Source organism: Podarcis liolepis (genome assembly GCF_965112155.1).
Source record: "Podarcis liolepis genome assembly, chromosome: 2".
Taxonomy (NCBI): domain Eukaryota; kingdom Metazoa; phylum Chordata; class Lepidosauria; order Squamata; family Lacertidae; genus Podarcis; species Podarcis liolepis.
In genome coordinates this window covers 97,825,788-97,849,130 of record NC_139555.1, presented here as the reverse complement: position 1 = coordinate 97,849,130, position 23,343 = coordinate 97,825,788, and the positions used below count along the sequence as shown (strand labels likewise).

At 43.8% G+C, this 23,343-nt stretch overlaps 1 protein-coding gene across 1 annotated transcript in view; it reads left to right on the top strand.

Annotated features, from left to right (window-relative positions):
* TAFA1 (TAFA chemokine like family member 1) overlaps nucleotides 1-21,914 on the top strand; it is a 336,718-nt gene extending 314,804 nt beyond the window's left edge. Inside the window, exons 4-5 of the mRNA XM_083493615.1 lie at nucleotides 15,174-15,298; nucleotides 20,953-21,914. Coding sequence (XP_083349741.1) covers nucleotides 15,174-15,298; nucleotides 20,953-20,970 — 143 coding nt within the window. The 3' untranslated portion in view covers nucleotides 20,971-21,914. The remainder of the gene's footprint in view (nucleotides 1-15,173; nucleotides 15,299-20,952) is intronic.
* Nucleotides 21,915-23,343: the final 1,429 nt, after the last annotated feature.

Genomic DNA, 23,343 nt, shown 5'->3' with positions numbered 1-23,343 from the left:
AGGCCTCTCTGGCCCTCAGAGCCACACCCCTTCTCTCCAGGCCATGTCACTCACCAGCCCTGATTTCCACCCTTCTTGAATGCTGTTGCCCGGCTGGAATGTGTCCTTTAACTTCAACCATGCTTCTTTTATTATGTTCCTCCTGGATGGTGTGTGAAGAAATCAACATTTCTCATCCCCGTTTTGCCTTGGGTTCTGCCTGCAGCTGACCAGTGGCCAGCAGAACGTTGCCTCAAAGGGATTGTGACCCTTGGGCCGGAGAACGTTCCTCACCTCTGGTCCAAACCAACCATTTGAGGAGAATATGTCTTTTATTGCGACTATCTAGGCCTACATTTATTAATCACGTCTGTGGCCAACATAGCACTTTTCCCTCCATTCACAAACTGATGAGGCTGGAATCTGCTTAGTGTTGGTTGAAGCTGTCATGTGAGGAGTCATAGCTCAGTGGGACGGCCCATGGTCTGCATGCAGAATGTTCCAGCTTCACTCACCAGCATGATCTGACTCAGCGTAAAGCAGCTAGACGCGTTCAGTCTCTGCAGATCACTTTTAACTGGCAGCAGGGAAGTGTCAATCAGAAATACCCCTGGCAATGAAACAATAAAGCTGAGTGTCCATTAGAAGAGCTTGAAGCTCTTTCTGATAAAAATACAGAGTACTGTAAAATGGGGAACTATCTCAAAGGAACACTGGTCATTAGAATATGTATGTATGTATGTATGTATGTATAGCTTTGCCGTGTGTCATACATATTTTATTTTATTTTATTTTGCCTTCTCTAGACATATTAATTAAGGTATCCCCTGTCCTGAAAAGATGTGGATAGTATTCTGCACAGTAATCATCTCTCTCATTGGGTTTATTTTTATTGTGACATTGCTCTGTGGCATCTCTGAATCTATCCTTCCAATAACATTGCATTAGAAACCATCTCCTTCCTTATGTCCTGTTGAAGTCTTTGTGGTCAGCTGAGAGCAGTCTCTTAGCTGTGCTGTAAGAAGTACAAAAACAAACAAAAAAACCCACCAAAGTGATGCCTTCCTAGAAACTGCATCTGTGGAGCTCCTTATCTCCGGTGGTCCATCAAAAGCAGACCTGAGCAAATTTGAGAAGCAATATCTTGTTCTTGTTGTGACAAATGCTAACTGACATGGGGGCTCCTTTTGTAGCTGTATGGTTCTGTTCTCATTTTTTAATATTTAACATAGTTTGTATTACTAATTATTATTGTTAATAATACAAAATATAAATAATTCTTGTTTCATTATTAGATCACTATTAATAAATTATTAGTGTTGAATTGTTAATAGTTTATTAAAGGTAAAGGTAAAGGGACCCCTGACCATTAGGTCCAGTCATGACCAACTGGGGTTGCGGCGCTCATCTCGCTTTATTGGCTGAGGGAGCCGGCGTATAGCTTTCGGGTCATGTGACCAGCATGACTGAGCCGCTTCTGGAGAACAAGAGCAGTGCACGGAAACGCCATTTACCTTCTTGCCAGAGAGGTACCTATTTATCTACTTGCACTTTGAGGTGCTTTTGAACTGCTAGGTTGGCAGGAGCAGGGACTGAGCAACGGGAGCTCACCCCGTCGCGGGGATTCAAACCGCCGACCTTCTGAGGCAAGTCCTAGGCTCTGTGGTTTAACCCACAGCGCCACCCACATCCCTTAATAGTTTATTACTGAAATATTATTATTATTTTCTATTTTCCAATGCGCCCTCTTCAGTACAAAGTGCCAAGATGGCTTTGTACAAGTTTCTAGCGCTCACATGTTTTCTCACACGCATGCTTCTGTCACAGTTACTTCAGGAATTGATAAATTGATAAAAGTGTCAACCATGTACTCAGAAGCACCACTGAGACATTCGACTGAACACAACCCGCAGAGGTGTGTTTGGTGTCTTCGTTGTACAGCTTTTGTTGCTTGATGAAGTAGTAGTAATTGGTGGTGACACAAACGTCTTAGCATTGCTGAGCAAAGTGAGAGCTTGAACGTATGTGAAATAAGCACAGTGACCCTTCACAGCAACAGCAACTCCTGGTGGAGGAAAGCATGTGGACAATGAGTGACCCATGTGTGTCCATACAGTTCTTCAGGGTTTAAAAAACACACCAAGAAAAGGAAGGCAAAGACACATCCTCAGTCGGGTAAAACTAACCTCTCTCACAATGAGACCTGGTCTTAATAGAGATATTGGATTCCTGTCTCATTACATATGCTAATCATCTGCGTACTATCCCTTGCTTTTTCCTGTAGGACTAATTGCAGTCGTTAACTGTTGTCAACAGGTTTACCATACCCATTTAGTCAATCACCCATCTCCTACTACCCTCCTGAGCAAAACCCCACCCCACCCTCCCACTATATATAAGGGTACGGTGACTTCTGTTTCAGTGTATCTGAAGTGTGCATGCACACAAAAGCTTATACCAAGAACAAACTTAGTTGGTTTCTAAGGTGCTACTGGACTTTTTTTTATGTTATATATATCTATTTCGACTGCGTCAGACCAACATGGCTACCTACCTCTCTCACAATGGTCTAACTCAGCATCAGAATGTGTTCTTCCAAGGGCAACTGTTCTTCTCAATTCAGTGGCAACAAGCACACTTTTGGGTGAAGATTATAAGAATTATTAGCTACCCAGCAAACATTAGATTGTGAGACTAATCAGGAACATACCAGAGACTAAATCCTATTGAACTCAGTGGGACTTACTTCTGAGTAAAAATGCTTAGGATTGCAGTGTAAGGCTGCACAGTTGTTACCTGAGAGTAATCTCTATTGAATACAGTGAGATTTATTTCCTAGTGTAAGGCTCCATTTACAATAAAGGAATAAACACTCCACACATTTCTTTATAAATGGATGGCTGCCAAAGCAATGCAATTAAATAATGTAAAGTGGATTGGTGACATTTTCCTTCAAAATTATAGGAAGGGCTTTGTAGGCCAGCTCGCCATTTCCTTCATTTGGTACAGGAATTTTATTTTCAGTATAAAGAGGACTCCATTTTTGCACCCTTGTGCACCCACCTCTTTTAATTGTTCTCCTAGATGTGGAGGGGAGGAAAAAGGAAAACCGGGACATTCTGGAATCAAATCAGAAACCAGGGCGGCTTCTGTAATTTGGAGGGTATGCCCTTCTTTTCCTTTGAACTCTGTTGGCCAGAGGGCTTCTGAGCCAAGACCACTTAGAATAATTTATATTTTTTGGAAGTAAACTTGCAGCCACTTGTTTACCAAGTGGTCTGACTGCATCACCCATCCAGTGACTCCTGCCTGTGAGAGCTTTGTTTAAATCGAAGGGTAAAACTTGGCCAACTCTAAACTAGCTTGTTAAAACTGCCTTTTTATGGGTAATGCTGTCTGTGAATAAGTGAAGCCCGCCTCCTAATCTCCTGCAGTTGCTCCACTGGGATTATTGCAAGGGCAACTTTAATGCAGTAAATCAGAATACAAAGGACCAAACCTTGTAAAATGCTACTTCTAAATATGAATGGTGTTCTTATTTTCCTCTTGCTTTTTTTTTTTTTAAAAAAAAAAGATGATGCAACTGCCAATGTATTTCTTGGAAATAACAGTAGATCAGGAATTTAGCATGAGGGATGAAATGAACAGACCTGTGACTTTAGCTTCCCCAAAAGGGCAATGATCAGTTTGAAAAAAGAGCCTGTCTGGCTCCTTCCCACAATGCAAAGTGAATGCAAAAAAAAAAAAAAACTGAGTTTGCTGAAGCTGCTTTGACACCTGAACAGGTAAGGAAGTGGGGCAACACTGACAATATGGGCCTGCACTTATTTTATTTTACTTTGCTCAAGCACAATATGCTCCTGTGTTCTGCAGGCTGGAAGAGTTAGCATTGACAAGCATGCCCAAAGTTGGAGTGGAAGCCTTTAAAATTTAGGGCCTTGGTATGGTGAGAACAAGAGTTTACCTGTTCATAATTCTCTAGGGAGTGAGGCATCACGAGGCTAGGCCATATAGCCACACCTTGGAAGTCAAATGGAATCCATTCAGAAAGTCCATTCGACTTCCAAAATGTTCGGAAACCAAAGCATGGCTTCTGATTGGCTGCAGCCAATTAGAAGCTGCAGAAGCCCCATCGGACGTTTGGCTTCCAAAAATAGTTCGCAAACCGGAACAGTCACTTCCGGGTTTTGTGGCATTCGGGAGACAAAACGTTCGAGAACTAAGCTGTTCAAAAACCAAGGTACGACTGTATATTGAAGAGTTTGGATTTGATATCCCGCTTTATCACTACCCAAAGGAGTCTCAAAGCGGCTAACATTCTCCTTTCCCTTCCTCCCCCACAACAAACACTCTGTGAGGTGAGTGAGGCTGAGAGACCTCAAAGAAGTGTGACTGGCCCAAGGTCACTCAGCAGCTGCATGTGGAGGAGCGGAGACACGAACCCGGTTCCCCAGATTACAAATCTACGGCTCTTAACCACTACACCACACTGGCTCTCATTGGAGCCAAAACGTTCGAGAACTAAGCTGTTCGAAAACCAACGACTGTATATTGTGGCTGTGGTGCTACTTTACTTTCAAAGTTGGAAAGAAAGTAAGACATTAAAGCCTCCCTTCTCTGCAGGAACATGCCCTTCCCTGACATGTGGGGCAATTAAGAGACGCAATTCAAGGGGCAATTCATCTCTAATCTGCTTGCTGCAGTTACCAGGAAGCAGTAAAGCAGGATGAACTTGCAAATAGGAAGTATCTAAATAACCCTTAAAAGCCTCAGTAGTGCAATACTTTTCTTGACTAGACTGGTGCTGCAACCGCACTTTATTACAAATAAACAAAGAAAAGTCAGGTTTGTAAAAATACATGGGACAGAAAAAATGGGGTTCAAGGGGCTGACAATAATTTCATCTTCATGCTCCATAACAACAAAACTTATGAGGGAGACTATTGATTTGCAGCCCTACAAAACGGCTACTAAAAGAAAAGGAAAGCAAACGAATCTTTATTTTACGATTTTTTAAAAGCCAACAACAGCACTAGGTTTGTAATAAAAAAAACCCAACTTGTGTTGCTTTTTATTTCAAACCCACATTAGTTTTAATTTTTCAGAAACTGAACCTGAAACACGGCTTCCAATACAGTGGTACCTCAGGTTAAGAACTTAATTCGTTCTGGAGGTCCGTTCTTAACCTGAAACTGTTCTTAACCTGAAGGGTGCTTTAGCTAATGGGGCCTCCCGCTGCGGTTTCTGTTCTCATCCTGAGGTAAAGTTCTTAACCCGAAGTACTACTTCCGGGTTAGCAGAGTCTGCAACCCAAAGTGTTTGTAACCCGAGGTAACACTATATAGCACTTGATCAGAACTTTGGGAACTCAATGCTAAATCAGCTTTTAATTGTACAGTCTGCGGCTCAAAAACTGGCACACTCAATCCATTTGTAGTAGTTGTTATCCCCTTCTCTTCAAATCCTCCTTTCTCCAGAAATCCAGTTTTTAAGCTTGGCTTTTGAGGCACCATTCATAGGAAATTCCATTTTAAATGTAAGCTCGCTCCAGTCTTTCAAATTCAGTTTTATTTGTCTCCATTTGATTCAGTACCACTTTTATTGCTCAAGGTATGAGACGTGAGTTGGCTCTACGGTGGCAGCAGGATCCATATGAAGCCAGCAACCCACAGCCTGGACTTTAAAGTCTCCTGTATCACTTGGGGAATGCGCTTGATAAAAGCAGCAATTTCTAAAACCGGAGATGAAATTGTTTTTGAGATTGGAGCTTGGTCTTGATCTAATTTTAAAGCTTGCTTCATGTTACAATTTCAAAGGGGTCTTTTGTTTCGATATTGGTTGTTTCCCCCCTCTACACACACACACACACCAATCAGGAAAGCCTACATGCCAGCTAGGTGGTTCCATTTAATTTAATTCCATTTAATTCAGCTGAGTGGCTGCAATTTAAAGTAGGGTTTTCTGGGACTGTGTCTTGAATATAGCTGGCTTTTAAAAAACCCACAATCATTTTCCTCCCCCACCCTTTTATTTTGTTCACCTCCCATTTGTTTTCAATGACACCCAACATGCACTTGTCATTGCTGCTCCAGAACACTTGTTCTGTGGGAATATTGCCTTAAAGTTGATAGCCAACAAGAGGAAATGCATTTAGCATCGCTAGAGAAGGCACCATTTATCCTGCACCTACCCATCATGTTATCTTGATCAATGTAAGGGTCACTGGATGTGGCTGGAAAAAGAATGGCAATTCCATTTATTACCCTCTAAATTGGCAGCTTAAGTTCCTGAGCCAAAAACAACAACCACAACATAGCAAGTCTTTTGAAACAGGAGCGACATATTGCAGTGTCCACAAAATCACTTTTTAAAAAGTTTTTATTGAATTTTACAATCTAATATTCAACCACATGACACAATATAACACTTATCGTAGAACACACACACACACACCTGACTTCGCTCAACTTCCCCTTATGGTTCTTAATTTTTTTACTACTTCTGCTTAATTGTTGTCTTATTTTTATGATCTTACATCTAAATGCTCTTATTTTCTTATCAATTTTATACCAAATTTTCTTTCATAGTTAGCTCTTACACTCAGTTACGTTTCACATGATTGTTTCTTAACCTTTGAACTTGTTTTCTTAATTGTAAATGTTTAATTAAACCCTGCTAGTGAGTCCACTTCTTTACAGTATTTCTGTAGGTAGAACATGAAGGGTTCCCAGTCTTTTTTAAAATCTTCATTGTCATTGACTCTGATTCTTCCCGTAAGTTTCGCCATTTCTGCATATTCCATAAGTTTGGCTTGCCATTCTTCTTTCGTTGGTATCTTGTTGTCGTTCCATTTTTGGGCTAGGAGAGTCCTAGCCATGTCCTCAAAATCACTTAACCCAGCGCACATTTGCACGTAAAAGCAATCTAGGTTGCAATCCTAAGGCTTCAGGCAGGGGAACTGAAGGTGGTCTGCCTGCCTCCTTGAAGGGTGAGGATCCTGTTTCAGCCAGACACCTGCATTCGCTTCTGGCCAACCTTCAGAGGCTACCTGCTGGTGGTGGGCGGGGCAGAGGCAAAGGTGGGTGGAGCTACAAATGCAAATCTACCATTGTACAGTAGGCTAGTTTCTACGTGTGCTCACCTGTTCCTCTCCAGCCTCCATCCGCTAAAGCAAAAGGCATTGTCAGAGTACAAGGGTGCATTCCGGCCTAGCAAAAACACTCAGGGAGGATGAGAAGCAGGGCCAGTGAGTGGAGGTGACCTGCAGAAAGGCTTGGAAGGCTGCAGTTGGTTCCCTGGGATGACAATTCCCACCCCAGCCAGGCCTTCCTCCTGGGCATGGTCGGCCAATTGGTGCCAAAGAAGGATAGAACTTTCTTTATGTATGCTACAACAGCATCAAGGATACTTATTGCAAAGCACTGGAAGACACAAGATCTACCCACCAGGGAAGAACGGCAGATGAAGCTGATGGACTACATGGAATTGGCGGAAATGACTGGCAGAATCCGAGACTAGGGAGAAGAGTCGGTGGAAGAAGATTGGAAAAAAATTAAAGTATATTTACAGAAATATTGCAAAATTAATGAATGCTAGAAGGATGTTGGAATGAAGTCATATGGTTTTAGCAGAAATGTAATAAAGAATTAAGTAAAAGTTGGTTGATAATGGGCAAAAAATGGAAAAATTGAAGGATAGATTGTTAAGATAAATTATAGAACAAAAATTGAGAAAGATGGAAAGAATTTGCTGAAATAGTTAACTGAACTAGAATACAAAAAGGGAGGTGTGAGGAGGTCGAGGAAACAAGTAAATGAAAAGTAAAGATATGGAATATTGGATGTCTTTTTAAATGTTTTTGTTTTTAAACGTTTTTTGCTTTTTTGCTTCGATGTATTGACTTTTTTCTTTTCCTTCTTATTCTGGTTTTCATTTTCTTTTGATGTATTGTAACTTTTTACTGTCTTCCTTTTTTCTCTTTTTCTGTAATTGTTAAACTTTTAATAAATATCATTTTTTTTAAAAAAAAAGACAATTCCCACCCCAGCCGTATGCCCTACTGGGCTTTTGCCAGTCGACAAGAAGTTGGGAGAAGTCTTCCACTCTTTCCCAGGCTTCCTCACCCCACAAGAGTGACCTCACATTGTTTCTGCTGGGAGGGCAATTAGAGGGTTCAAATCACACCAGCTACTGGGCTGCAATGATTTTCTCCCCGATCTGCAGGCATGCTGTGGGGCAAGGAATGCTACAGATCCTATAGGACATGGGTAGGTAAACTAAGGCCCGGGGGCCGGATCCGGCCCAATCGCCTTCTAAAGCCAGCCTGCATGTTTTTACATGAGTAGAATGTGTGCTTTTGTTTAAAATGCATCTCTGGGTTATTTGTGGGGCCTGCCTGGTGTTTTTACATGAGTAGAATGTTTGCTTTTATTTAAAATGCATCTCTGGGTTATTTGTGGGACATAGAAATTCGTTTATTTATTAATTTTTTCAAAATATAGTCCGGCCCCCCACAAGGTCTGAGGGACAGTGGACCAGCCCCCTGCTGAAAAAGTTTGCTGACTCCTGCTATAGGATATATGGGTATATATTAGATAGCATGGGTGGGTAGCCATTCTCTTGCCATTGTCCTCAGTGCCCTGTTATCCCATTTTGTGAAGCGCTGTGCTGCGCTAGCCCTGAATTGATGCTTCTCGGGTGGAATTGGGTTCAATTAAATGAGAGAAGTTGGCCAACTCCCCTGTTGATTAAGATATCCTGGTTCTATAAAGCAGCTTTTTCTCAACCCCTGAACCCTTTGTTTTCTACTTTGTATTCTTTTATGTTACCAAGCGTCTACTTTATAGCTCCCAAAGCAAATGACTCCTCATGCCTGTTTGTGAAATGCAAAACACTTGGGCTGTATTCTTTCATTCTAGTCTTTGCTCCTTCCTTCTAAAATTTCCACGTTCCCAAGATGGCAATTCACACACTGCCCCCCATGGCATTTGTAATAAAAAAAGAGAGAGAAGCAGACTGTCTCATTCAATTCTCTCAAACCTTGTTTTTTAAGGAATAGGTGAGCCCTGGGTTACAGACATTCCTCTACTACTTCATATCAGTTTTGTATAGATCTGAACCTGCTTTGCAAAAGACTTTGCTCCCTGTATAAAGTCTCCCATCATTTGTGAGAATGTCTCACGGGGAGTTTGGATTTTCCTTTAATCTAATTCATTTAGAATATGACTCGCAATTTATTGAATGAAGAGGAGAACATTGATAGCTTTTCATTAGGCTGACAAAGTCCTTTTCACTGTCAGCATCTAAAATGTGTTCTCTATTTAAATTTTATTTATTTCAATCTTCTCTAGAGGGAACTAGATTAAAATGAAATGCCTCGCGCTAAATGGTACAACTGTTTTTCCATTACTGCTGAGAACGCCGCGCGGGTTTTTGCCATGCAACTCTCTGCTAGCATTTGTTACAGCTTCTTAATAGCTGCAGAAAGAAATCAAAATGGGTCAGATTCAAATATTTTTGCATGTCGTTACATGGCATGAGACAGCAGACAATCTACAAGTCAAGAGAACAATATCCCTCAGGCCTCTTTATGACTGGAAATTCAGAAAACAATTTAGAAAGGCTTATACAGTTTAACACACTAGAAAAGCAAGCCATGCTGGGAATTGTAGTTTGATTTCTTAAAGAGTCCGGGAAGCATTAAAAAACTCCAACTCCCAAGGTTCCTTGGAGGAAAGCCATGACAGTTCATAGAGCCAACCCAATACTTTTTGCTGCCTGAGGCAAAGGACAAGATGGTGACCCCACTCATTCTATGTTCAGAAGCTGGTTGGGCTGCCAACTGAGCCTTCTTCAGCGCTGCTGATGGGACAGCATCTTCCACCACACCTGAGGGCTGCAATCCTGCTTAGAGGACGTAGGACACAGCACCCACAGCTCTGGCCTCCAACACCTCACCTCACCACTCCCAGCATCCACCTCCAAGGAACTCTCAGAACTGTCTCTCTGTGAGGAAAATAGGGGCCTCAGAACAACTCTCAGTCTTCTTCACAAAGGGCACCGCCCAGATTTCTTGGGGGGAAGCCATAACTGTTCAAAGCAGCATCACTGTGCTTTGAAGGGAATGGTGTGAATGTGTCCAGAGCCATTGCATCTGCAGAGGTGGCTGGTCCATTAGGATGCCCCACCAACCTCACTCTGTCCTCAGCTATAGGGGATGTGGGTGGCGCTGTGGTCTAAACCACTGAGCCTCTTGGGCTTGCTGATCAGAAGGTCAGTGATTTGAATCCATGCGGTGGGGTGAGCTCCCATTGCTCTGTCCCAGCTTGTGCCAAACTAGCAGTTCAAAAGCACACCAGGGTGAGTAGATAAATAAGTACCACTGCGATGAGAAGATAAACAGTGTTTCCATGCACTCTGGCACTTGTCACGGTGTCCCATTGTGCCAGAAGTTGTTTAGTCATGCTAGCCACATGACCTAGAAAGCTGTCTGTGGACAAATGTCATCTCCCTTGACCTGAAAGTGAGATGAGCGCTGCACCCCATAGTTGCCTTTGACTGGACTTAACAATCCAGGGGTCCTTTACTTTTTTTACCTTTTACCTCAGCTGATGCCCAGCTGCCAACATTCCTACTTACAACCAGCCCAGGCACTTCTTGTCAGCTTCCTGTCCTCAGTCTCAGCACAGCCCTTGTAGACCTCAGCAGGGGGACAAAACTAGACTTTGTTGGCTCTGGCTCCACCTACTGTTGACCTCCCTGCCTTCTGCCCTGCCAGCCCCAGTGGGACCAGCCACCACTGGCCACAAGCATGGCACCCATGTGTCACCCCGTACAACGAACCCCTTGCACCCCATTGACAGAGTCCTGAGGCTTAGGATTTGGTTGCTGAAACAGAGACAGACCCAGACTGTGCTGTATCCTAAAGGCTTATTTCGGTTTTATCCCTGCTGATACCATTGACATTTACCATCCCGGGCTCATTTGTCGAAGTAATCTGTGGCATTGCTGAGCTTTCCATTAAAGACATCCTCTGTGGCGGTGTGCTTGCATTTGCAAAGGCATCCTTTGTCTACCACAAGTGAATGTTTATGCTAAAAGGTTACTTGCCAGATGGGCGTTTGATGAGGTGATTGAGCATTTATTTGCTCTTTCAATCAAGGTCAGCAATAACAGGATTTGGTTACATCCAGGGACAGCTACCATAAATATGAAGAAAGCACTGTAGAGAGTTGTCTTCCCTGCGTCTGAAGTCATGAGATATTCCCCAAGGATCTTTCTGAGGTCTAGCCCTTCATAGTAGATCTCCTGCTTTTCTGTTCCGAATGTCATAGAATCATAATATCATAATATTATAGAATTGTAGAGTTGGAAGGAACCACAAGGATCATCTAGCCCAGCCTTTCTCAACCTGTGGGTCCCCACATGTTGTTGAACTACAACTCCCATCACCCCTAGCTAGCAAGGCCAGAGCTCAGGGATGATGGGAGTTGTAGTCCAACAACACCTGGGGACCCACAGGTTGAGAACCGCTGATCTAGCCCAACCCCTCAATACAGAAATCTTTCAAACCCACAACCCTGAGGTTAAGAGTCTCATTCTCTACCAACTGGCTACCAGATCTCTGTGCAAATTTGTTAGTTTTTCTCCCTTCTATGAATTCCTGCTTCCTTTCAGTTCTGCTCTACGTGTGTATTTGAAGAGAATAGCTGTGGCTGAATGGTAAAACATCTGCTGCTTTGCATGCAAAAGATCCCAGGTTCAATCCCCAGCATCTCCAGGTAGGGCTGGGAAAGACAGCTGCCTGAACCCCTGGATAGCTACTGCCCATCATCGTAGTCAACACTGAGGTAGATGGACCAAAGGCGGCTTCCACGTCAATAAAGCAAATATTGCAAAGACACCTTAAGCCTCCGATGCTCCCTCATCCAAACAAAGCTAAGTCTAGTAGCACTGACCCTAGAACTTCTTGCTACCTGAGGGAGAATGCAAAGATAACTTCCTAGTTCCCCCGCCACCACCATTAATAGCATTTTGCCCTGGCAAGGCATTTCAAGCCTCTGAGTTCTGCATTAGGACTGACTTCTTCTGTTGATTAAATAAGCACTGCTGTCTTGGCTGTCATAATTTCTTCTCACATACTGTGTTTGATGAAGGAATGATGAAGACCATTATGGGATGGTTCTTGAAGGAGAATTAAAGCGAATCTCACAACAAATACTAAATGAAAGAACGGAGTCATGGAGAAACTTAGCAGATGATTTTACCCATAGTAAAAGGTAGCCAGACAGGTGTATTGATGACCGTTTGCCATATACAACAGTGGCCCACTTCTGTTTATCTGGCACTGTAGCCAGAACAGTCATAGCTGTCAACTGTCCCTTACTGGGCAGGAAATTCCCTTATCCCAGTGCCGTTTCCCACTGCTATCCCTTATTGATAATGTCCCTTAAATTTCCTGGGTTTCAGAGGAAGCAGCTCCTCTCCCTTCCTCCCTGCCAGCCAGGGAGGAGGGAGGCTCCAACTGTGTTGCTTGGCTGTGTTGCTCACCCAATAAGGAGTCTAAGAACGACTGGGGGGTGGAGCTTGCATGCCTTGTGCTGATCAAATCAGCCGTTGCCTGGGGACTCGCCTTTGCTCAGCGCTTCCCAGCAGAGAGGTGACGGTGGTTTTCCTTGTTGCATCCCCTTTGCTGGGTTGCTGCGCTGTGGGAACCACCGCTTGAGGCTTCATTTGGCTGCTGGCTGGGCTTTCTGCCTTTGGCTTGGAGGGGCTCAGAAGTTGAACATACCTGTGCTCGGAATCGGATGGATACATCATCGACGGCCCACTCACCCTTGCCGGGGAAAAGGTCTGTCTGGAGCGGGGGCACATGGTGGGGGGAAAGGAAAGGAGCTGGTTGAGTACAATGGGGGGTGGAGATATCGTGGGAGGGGGGGCTTTTGGATTTGTTTTGGAGGCTCCTTCAATTGACTGTTATGGGGGAAAGGAAAGGAGCTGGTTGACTAAAATCCCTTCTTTTGGCTGCTGAACCCTTAGTTTCGAGGCTGCTGGTCCCTTATTTTCAAATCTGTAAGTTGACAGCTATGCAGAACAGTAAGTGATAATATTCATACGTAGGAATTTTCCTTATATTGAAGACATTTTCACTTAAGAAGGTGAATCTTAATTGCACATCTGCAGAAATGGTTGTATGTGGTGGGGGTAGAATTTGGAGAGATGGTTCTATCTTTTTAAAGAGTTCGTTGAAATGATTTTATCGGTTTTAGAACTTGTGTTTTATTCTATTTTAATTCTGCATGCCACTTCATGGCTTCATGCTGTGAAGTGGTTTATAATTTGTTTAAAAAATAATAAATATTAAGCCGGTCCATTGACCCATCTAGCCCAGTGCTGTCTGCACTGACTGACAGCAGCTCTCCAATGTTTCTGGCAGGGGTCTTTCCTTTGGAAATGCCAGGGCTTGAACCTAGGACCTTCTGCATTCAAAGCATGTGCTCTACCACTAGCTTTCCCAATGATTCCCTTGTTTGGTTGTTAGCTGCCCAGAAATAGACTGAATGCTGGACTGGAATTGATGAGGTCCACTCTTCCTGGGTCCTATGTGGTTAGGTCTACCATCCATGAACAATGTTCATTGGTGCTGTTTCAGTAGGTATTGGAATCTTTGCTGCAGAAACAAACTTGAATTTCTTAGGAAGAACTCCCTGACCTCATTTTGGATACACAAAAGGCCCTTCCTCCAATTTTGTGTCCTGCTTACCTTGTGAAGCCTGTGAAAGTATATATTTATATCTCTAGCAGAGCAAGTTGGACCAGGGATGGAAAGGAACATTCATAAGAAAAGGGAATTAGTTTGGTCACAATCAAGAGAATGCAGAGTTACTGCAGGCAAACTTTCTTGGCAGTCGTCCATTTTTTAATGTACCACAATGGAAAACTGGAGACAAAATTAAGCAGTAAAATTGGAATGGTATTCAGAGGGGAGCAGTCTCCCTTGTGGAGTCAACATCAGAGAATTTCAATTCCGAGTGATTTAGAATATGGGTGGCAATACAATATTGTATGGCCTTGGAGGCAGAATGCACCATCATTACAAATGGGTAACTCTATGTTTTTCTTACAGATGGGTTTCAATGCATGGGAGTGAAATGAACAGTGGTACAAGGCACCAAACCATCACCCATGCAAGCCACTTTGGGGGGTGTAATTTGTTTATTTATTTAATCTTACACTTCCATGTCCTGAGCTAGCTTGCAGTATTCATTTAAACGGATCTAACAACAACATAATTAAAACCAGATAAACAATAATATAACATTCCTGGAAATCAAATGTCAAATGTGGTGGGGGTTGGTGGAACAAAAACTATTGCAGCCCTTTTTTAAAAAGGGAAATGGACTGAATTTTCACCTGGGAGCAGTGACTGGTCCAGATTACAATGGTGGCAAAGTGACTCAGCATGGGAAGTGGCCAAGGCCAGCCCAAGACATTTTGCTGCCTGAGGCAAAACAGCACTGCAATAAATTCATAAAACAACAATAATATGTATTCTTGAAACCTATCTGGGGCAGCAGGGAGATTGTGCCAGCAGGGAGATTGTGCCAGAGAAAAGTTGGATGCTGAAACCTGTCTCGCTCTCTTCTGGGGGTCAATCGTGGAATCATTTGAAATGGCCCCCAACCCCCGAAAAACACTAAACTTTGGGTCATGCTTCCTAAAAAAATCTGAAGAACTCTGGGCAGTCCCCCTAAAAAAAGCTCAACAACTCTGGTAGATCACTGCCCCAGTTTTATTATACTGGGAGTAGATGGCAGCCTCATGAGAGTTAGATGGGCCTATCATATCAAATACAGTCAAACCTCGGAACTCGAACAGCTCTGTTGCCAAACATTTCAGTTCCCGAACGCCAAAAACCTGGAAGTAAGTGTTCTGGTTTTCAAATGTTCCTTGGAACTCAAAGAAGCTCTTGCAACCAATCGAAAGCCGCACCTCGGAACTTGAACATTTCGGAAGTCGAACAGTTTTCTGGAATAGATTATGTCCGAGTTCCCAGCTGGATTAATGTAATTTTTTTATTAAAAAATCTGTTGAGATCCGGAGAAAGCTTTTGCATTCAGATTGAGCGAAGTGAATTGAAACAAAACAAACAAAAAACCAGTTCACAAATATTTTGCTTGTTTTGTGTCTCTTAGCATCAATAGTCATTGGGAAATGGTGGTGTGAGATGGAGCCATGCCTAGAGGGCGAGGAATGCAAGACGTTACCTGACAACTCAGGCTGGATGTGTGCAACCGGCAATAAAGTCAAGACCACCAGAGTAAGTTTTTTTTCCTCTTTCCCCTTTTCACCTCCTTCATTCCCCCCACCCAGCCACCTCCTGAGTTTTTCCATCCTTGAGTCTCTGGCAAAAGCTAAGAAGCTGTTTCCTTGCTCAGTAATGCATGTCCTTCCTTACCTACTGACTGGGTGAGTCAGAGGTGAGTCCTCAGCTGAACTCTACCAGGCAGCTGAGTTGCACTGAATCACCATGTCACTTTCTTAAAAGTAATTTGCCCCCCAAGGAATAAAATAGCAACCTGTCAGCAGGACCAGTTGTGACTGTTAAAGATTACACTTACTGTATTTCTTATCGTTGGATGTAAAAGCTGTTGGTTAAACCATTGCCATTTCAGACGGTGAAATGTTTTCAACCGGCCTCGGTAATATTAGGTTGGAAATCGGAGTTCCTACCATGTATTCACAAATACACACAAACACCATTAAATGTAAACATTGCCTGTTGTGTGTTCCCCCAGATGCCCTTTGCACAGTCAGGGATAGGATTGGTAATGATTTGTGGAGCCAAATGCCATGGATTCAGCCTAAGCCCATGATTTGGGCATGATCCAAAGTAGCCTCAACCGTACCACTTTGGGGGAGATAAAGTTACGAATATATGTAGCTAGAGATGGATGAATCTGACACTTTCAACTTCTCTCGAGTTTCTCTCATTTCTAACCTTAAATTCATTTAGGCCTGAACTTGTTGATAGCCTAATGGCCAAGCCTTAGTCTTGCATGTGAAGCAAGTCCTATCTGCTGTGCTGAGTTGTTGATCTGCTGTTCACAAATAAATACAGCTATTGAAGTTAGAAACATGGGAAGCTGCCTTAAGCTGGTCCATCTAGCTCCATATTCTCTACACTGACTGGCAGCTGCTCTTCAGGATTTCAGCCAGGAGTGTCTCCCAACCCTTCATGGAGAGGCCATGTTCTACCACTGAGCTATGGCCCTTCTCTTTTCCTGATGTCTGCTGCTTCCTGGTATTAGGGCAGACCTGTTGCAAGGACCCTTGTGTGTCTGCTGGGTGCAGCCATTTCCCCATAAAATAAATTACCTGTGCAAGGCAGGTGTCTATACAGGTAGCAGCAACCAGGCAAGCATTCTCCTGCAAGTAAGGATCTCCATCCTCTGTATCTTTGGGCGAAAACACAGCCATAAGGCAATCTGTTCCTCTCATCCACTCTCTGAGTATTTCCTTACTGTGATGCGTTGTGTTTTGCACTCGGAAATACACATGTAAGGTTCTGTTTTGCATCTTCTCTGCTTCTCACAGTATCTGACATACCAGCTGTGAGTTAATATTCAGCGTCCAGAAATTGTTGTTAGGCACTTAAAAACTTCATTCATATTCAGATATACGGCTCCACCTACTCTGTATGGATTATTATATTTCATATCAATTAGATGCCTGTGGACCTGAACGTTCAAATAAATCCCCCCCCCAATTCCATCCTGTATTTCCCCCTATCATTTCCCTACAGGAACTATTTTAATTAGCTAGCTGGGGCACCTTCTAGTGTAAATCCCAGGAACATTTTGCTTTGTTTCTTGAAAACATTGTGGAAAATATTGCAACTGGAGAAGGTAAATTGACGGGGTAAGCTTAGCAACTATCCTGTAAATCATCATAGATGTCTGCACAGAAAGAAGGCAGAGAGTTTGGTCTGCAGATTATTTACTTTTTGCAACTTTTAAAATATGTGGTTGGTGGGTGGGTGGGCAAGAGTCACCACAGCACACAACAGAGGTTTGAAATTTGGCTTTATTTCATTAGAAGGGAAAGCATCAAAAAGCCAGGTTGTGCGTGTCATCTGCATTAGGATCACTTGCGTCTTTATTTATTTACTAAAAACTTAGGAACGACTCAACATCTTGACGTGGAATTGCTCCCAGGAACATGGGGGGTGGGGCGCCACAGGCAGGTGGCTGACATTGTCTAATCAAAAGCAAGTCCATATCCATCTGCACAGCTGCCTATTTTGTCTTTACGCCTAAGAGACAGCTACCCAATGGTTTCCTTTGTCTTCATTTGGGAGAGGACTTCTTCTGGAGCACCAAATGGCAGTGTCATAGCTGATGTTTCCTGGACACACCCCACCACGGGCCAATAAAGGAGTTGTGATTTAAGAATAAATGTGGACACTGGTGGAGGAAGCGCACCACTCCGGCACCATCGAGGAGGGAGGTAACATTGCTGCCACCACCCCGGACATGTGCACCCCCCACCATGCCTGGTGCCACGCCCCCTGTGATGGCCTGGGAATCTAATTCAGAGGCTGAACCGGAGGAATCCCAGCCTGCTCAGGAGTCCCCGCCTCCAGGGCCGGCTGAGCTGGGGCAGGGCCTTGACTCTGAGGCACCTGCACCTGTGCCGGATCCTCAGGAGCAGGCACCAGGTGGATCCACTCTGGCTCCGGAGGGGATTGAGGACACATTGCCTACAGGTGCGCCTCTCCCAGCCCAGTCAGGGGAAGGTGAGTCTCCCCCTGGGTCCAGTAATCCTCCAGCCTCTCCTGAGCTGCAGAGGCTCAGGGCAGAGAGGCAGAGGGAACTGGTTTCTCCCAGGAGGAGTGCTCGCCTTAAGGCCAGAAGGGGCGGGTCACCTGGGGGCCAGGACCGCCCCTGGCCTCAGAGAAGATAAAGGCCCATCAGCCCGGTCCCAGGTTGTGGGAGCAACGTTGTTGAAGAGCTGTTTTGGCCAGCACCCAGACCTGTTCCTCCAGAGTTCCCGTCCTTGCCCGGCTCCTCGCTTTGGACCCCGCCTCGCCTGTGGAGGACAGACTACAGACCCTCGACCCAGGTCCTGGACCTCGCCCCACGGTAACCAGCACACCCCCACAGGCTATGCACCACGCCCCCAGGATGCACACCACGCCTCCGGGACACGCACCAGCCACTCCCCCGCCTGCTCTCCGCCCCCGGTGTCGGAGCATGCAGCATCGCCACTGAATGTGGACCTTTAGCGAGACAGATGTTGCTGATATTCTCACTACTCAAAGCTACACTAGGAGAGGATATACTGGTTGCTGCTGTTAGGAAACTGATATCTTCTGGTTTTCTCTTCACCCCACTGCAATATTCAGTGGGTTCTACTGGGCTCCATTATAGGCAGCAATGATACTACTCTGTACCCCAACCAAGCCCCTAAACAAGAATTTCATATCCAGCTTTTCTCCTGACACTGGGAAAGCACACTTGATTATATCATACGGAAAATAAAAGCATAAAGAGTGCAATCCTATGCACACTTCCTTGAGATTATGCCTACTGAAAATAGTAGGCCTCGCTTCTGAATAAGCTCAAATAAAAATGCACTTTAAGTAACCGTTACCATGGTGGGTAATATTCGATACCCATTTGTACCGCTGCACATTCTGTGGCCAGGGAAGGTTGCCCCTCCTCCACCCCACAACTAGGCCTCACCCTCATTATGCAAAATGGCAAGCATCCAAAGGAAATGGAAAAATAACCGGGGCCTCACACTTAAAGGTCCCATCCAGAACACCAACTCTTGAGTTGCTTGTTGACCTATTTTATTTCTCCGGACAAAAGAAGAGCTATTTGGAGCTCACACTTACCATCAAAAGCCGAATCGATAATAAAAAAAAAGCAATGCTTCGCCAAGTTCAAGTCTTTCATGGGAACAAGATGTACTACAAGAGTCCAGTGTCAAAGTTCAGGCTTTAATGCTTAGAAGGAGGGAGCCGAAATGAAAGACCTCTTTCTTTGCCTCCCATTCATGTGTGCTTTCTCCATCCGCCTGCTCTACAAACTCTCTGAGCCTGTTCTACCCTGTTCACCTGCACCACATGCCATCTGTCAGGAGCGGGGGACTCTTGGACCAGAGCCAAGGTGGTGATTCTATGCCCAGAGTATCTTAGGAAACAGAGACTCCTAAGTGGACATTCTGAAGTGTGGTGGTAGTGGCTTGAATTCACACATTCAGTGCATTCCACAATGGGATGATCACCATATTCTGCTTATCTGATTTTATCTTAACACCTTAGGAATCCTCTTAAATGAAGTAATAATGGAATAGGCCAGTGATGGGGGACTTGTGGCACTCCAGTTGGACAACAACTCCCATCAACCACAGCCAATATGGCCAATAGTAAAAAATTACGGGAATAGTAATCCAGCCATTTTAATGCAAGATATCAGCTCACATCTAATTCTGGCCTATTTGTGGGCTGTTAATATATGTGCACATCATAGAATTGTAGAGTTGGAAGGCCTCCCTAGGGGTCATCTAATCCAACCCTCTGCAATGCAGGAATTTCAACAAAAGCAACCATGACAGATGACTATCCAACCTCTACTTAAACCCTCTGAGGAAGGAGAGTCTACAACCTCCCGAGGGAGACCGTTCCACTGTCAAACAGCTCTTATGGTTAGAAAGTTCTTCCTGGTCAGAATCTCCTTTCTTGTCACTTGACATCATTGGTTTGAGTCCCGCCCTCCAGAGTAGGAGAAAACATGTTTGTTGCATCTCCCATGTGACAGCCCTTCAGATATTTGAAGGTGGCTATCATATCTCTTCTCAGTCTCTTCTTTTCCAGGCTAACCATACCCAGCTCCTTCAACCACTGCTCTTAAGCCTTGGTTTCCAGACCCTTGATCATCTTGGTTGCCATCGTCTGCACACATTCCAGCTTGTTTATCACTGCCACCAGGCTTAGAATATCTGTCTGTTTTCACCTCTAGATTCTTCAGAGTTCCTTTTCATGAATTCTGCCATCACTGCAATCCTGATCACACTTCCTTGGGAGTTAAACCTTCTGAACTCAGTGAAGTTTACTTTGGAGTAGACATGCACAGAACTGCCTTTCATGCCATCATGCTTGATTCTACCATCTTAAATCTGGGCACGGTTTTTCAGTAGTTAAGGGTGCAATCCTACTGTCTCAGGGAGGATTCTGCGGGTGGAGAAAGAGATCCATGGGTGGAAAGAGGGAGATCTATGAGAAGAGCAGGTGGTTCACCCACAGATGCCTCCTCCTTGAAACTGCAACAATATCCACGGCTGTCTCTTCTCTGTGTTCAGTGCACCAAAGCTGGATAGAACAAAAAGGAGGTGCTCTTCATGTGCTTTGCCTTAAGAAATGACAAATACTTGATTATTTGAAACGTTTTTATAATGGTCTTTATGGGCCAGAGACAGCCAACGTGGGGACTTCCCAATGTTGCTTGAACAACAGCCCACATAATTTCCTGATCCTTGGCCATGCTGGCAGGGGCTGCTATGACTTGCCATCCAACACAAGATGAAGGGCACAACATTGACTACTCCTGTTATAGACCATGGGACACAGATGGTTTGGTGAGGCTGTGGTATCTGCTAAGTGTACATAGCACCATTCTTGAATGGTTCCAAGAAATTTCCATCAGGTGGGGAAAGTACGTTGCTTAAGATATTCTTGTTATGATATTGCATGTGAATAAGAATTGGGGGCACCAGTACTAAAGCTTTTAAATGGTTATTATATCGCAGGGCAGCAATTCTTGCTTACTTTCCAATCCATACTCTTCCCTAGTCTCCTCCTTGCTATGCTGCAACAGAGGAGGAGGAATTTCCACCAAACAAATGGAGGATCAAGATGTTTTTCAAGGAACTGAGTATAATTCCTTCTTGTGCATTTTGTTGTTACAGATTCATCCGAGAACCTAACAAAACATCTTCCGACAGCAGCCAGTGAAGGGAACCCCTGACAGATAAGAGGACAAAAATCTTTAAACCATCTCCAGCTTTTACAAGCCAAATGGGATTTTTTTAAAAATTTATTTGCACTTTAACTCTGTACCAGAGGAAACTACAGTGGTTTACTTGTGTGGAGTCAAATGCCCTAGAAAAGCAGCACACCAGATTTGACAACAGTGAATGGAAAAGAGGGTGAAAGGAAATAAGGAAATAAAAAAGCAGTTACTGAGAAGCAAGCTTCCTGATGTTGGAATATGAAAAACAGACCTACAAGTGTGGATCTACAATTTTTCTTTGTATCATTAAAAATATATAAATATATGAGATATTTTGAAATAAAGCCTGACTCTTTAAAAAAATGAGCAGAAGCCACACTTTGCTGCAACTGCTTTGTAACCTTTTTTTTAAAAAAATGCACAGACGTTTTGGAGATCAAGAAGACAACTGGAAAAGAACATAAAGCAAGATGACTTCTGACAAAAGAACTGGAATGTTGCTTCTTCTTTTTTATTATGGTTCCTATTATTTCAACTGGACATTCAAGGAAATTCCACCGTTCCATTTTCCTGTGTTCTGGAGTCCTTTTCTTTTCTTTTCCTCCTCGTGCAACAATAGCATGCTGGCTTTGCTTACATTAACCATACTTTATACTTAATTGATATGTAATACCAGTTCTACTTTCTTCCAAGGACATCTTTTGGGGGGGGGCATCAGTTGTCCCACAGAGAAGAGAAAGAGGACTCTTGACACTTGGGGGGGAAACACACAGTCTACGTTCAGAGGTTTATTTGGCAGACTTTGGGTAGACTGCGGGCTACCTTATTAAAGAAGCACTGTACAGATCATTGTCTACAGACTTTGTATAGCTGGTATAGACAATCCTAGTAAAAAAGAAAAGAAAAGTTGGTTGCTAACTTCAATGGCTTGTGTTGTTTGCTCAACCACTCATGAGGGCTGTTTTATTGTATCTGATTAGGATAGAATCTTATCTACTTAGAGGTTCATCTACTCCAATCTCCTGCAATGCAGCGATTTCAACTAATGCATCCATGACAGACGGCCACCCAACTTCTGCATAGAAACCTCCAAGCAAGGAGAGTCCTTTCCACACTTAATGTTTATAGTGGTATAGTTGCTGGGTTTCCAGCTTGCCCGGGTTTCTGTGCGGAGGGGGTGAGGGTTGGTGGACATGGTTGGTGAGACTTCTCTTCTATGCCACTTCCCTCTGACTGGTCCCAGCTGTCAGTTTGCAAGCTCAGTTCAGAGGAGAGCTATGGCAAATGGGGATGATGGTGCTGTGCCAAAGTATTGCCTGTGACAGCAACCAGGTTCATTGTAGACCAGACAGACCAATAGTTTCTCTTCTAATCTCCTATACTCCAACAAGATTAGAATTTTGGAATGCTAATAATAATTTTTAAAAAGCTGTGAAAGGGCTATTCTCATGAATATGTTTATAACGCTGACAATTACTGGCTGGAAGGACACAAGGTTATGCAGGGGGTGTGACCACAGCCACAGAACTTTTATCAACTCAGGCACAACCTGCCCTTAGTATGACAAGGAAAAGCCCACACTCCCTCTCTAATAACAGCAACATGTGACCAAAGGTGCAGTTAATCAGGCTTAAAAATGTTGGAACAAACAGCAATTATACCACCATAAATGGTAAGTGAGGAAAGACCCTGGAATTTGTACTGGTTCAGGGTTTTCCTGCTGTGTTTCAGCCACGGTGATGTCAATAGTAATAATAATAAAAAGAATAAATCCCAAATCTAGGGTGTAGGGCCATGTTGGAATGGAACCAAGATGGTGTAATACGTCACACATCTCTGAAAGAGGGGCAAAATGGTTTGGGCATTGGATGGGTCCGAGAATCAGAAGGTTCATAAGGTTTTCCTTTTCAAGATTGCATTACCAAAAAGCAATGCACTTTAAGAACTTTCAATGGTTGTCACTTTAAACTTACAGCAATCATGTAATTGAAATATAAGCGGGATTGCCCCCACCCATGTAGCTAAACAACAACCTGATGTCAACTGCTCAGATTCATGAGTATAGACTATATCCATTTACTTGAACAGCAATGTCTGGGACCCAATGTTCATGGGGGCAGTTTGGTCTGACTTGAGACGTTAACATCTTACTGACCAAGGAATAGTAAGAAGAACACCCTGGTCAGGGTGGCAGAACTGGCCCGTTCAATATGCATGTGACTCTTCCTGGATACAGCATTCCTGCCGGTGTAGTGCAACCAGCTCTAGAGAAAACTGAGCTGGAGCTGAATTTGTGCGCAAAGGTTTCTTTATTTATGAGATTTCTTATCCACCATAAATTCCTGGG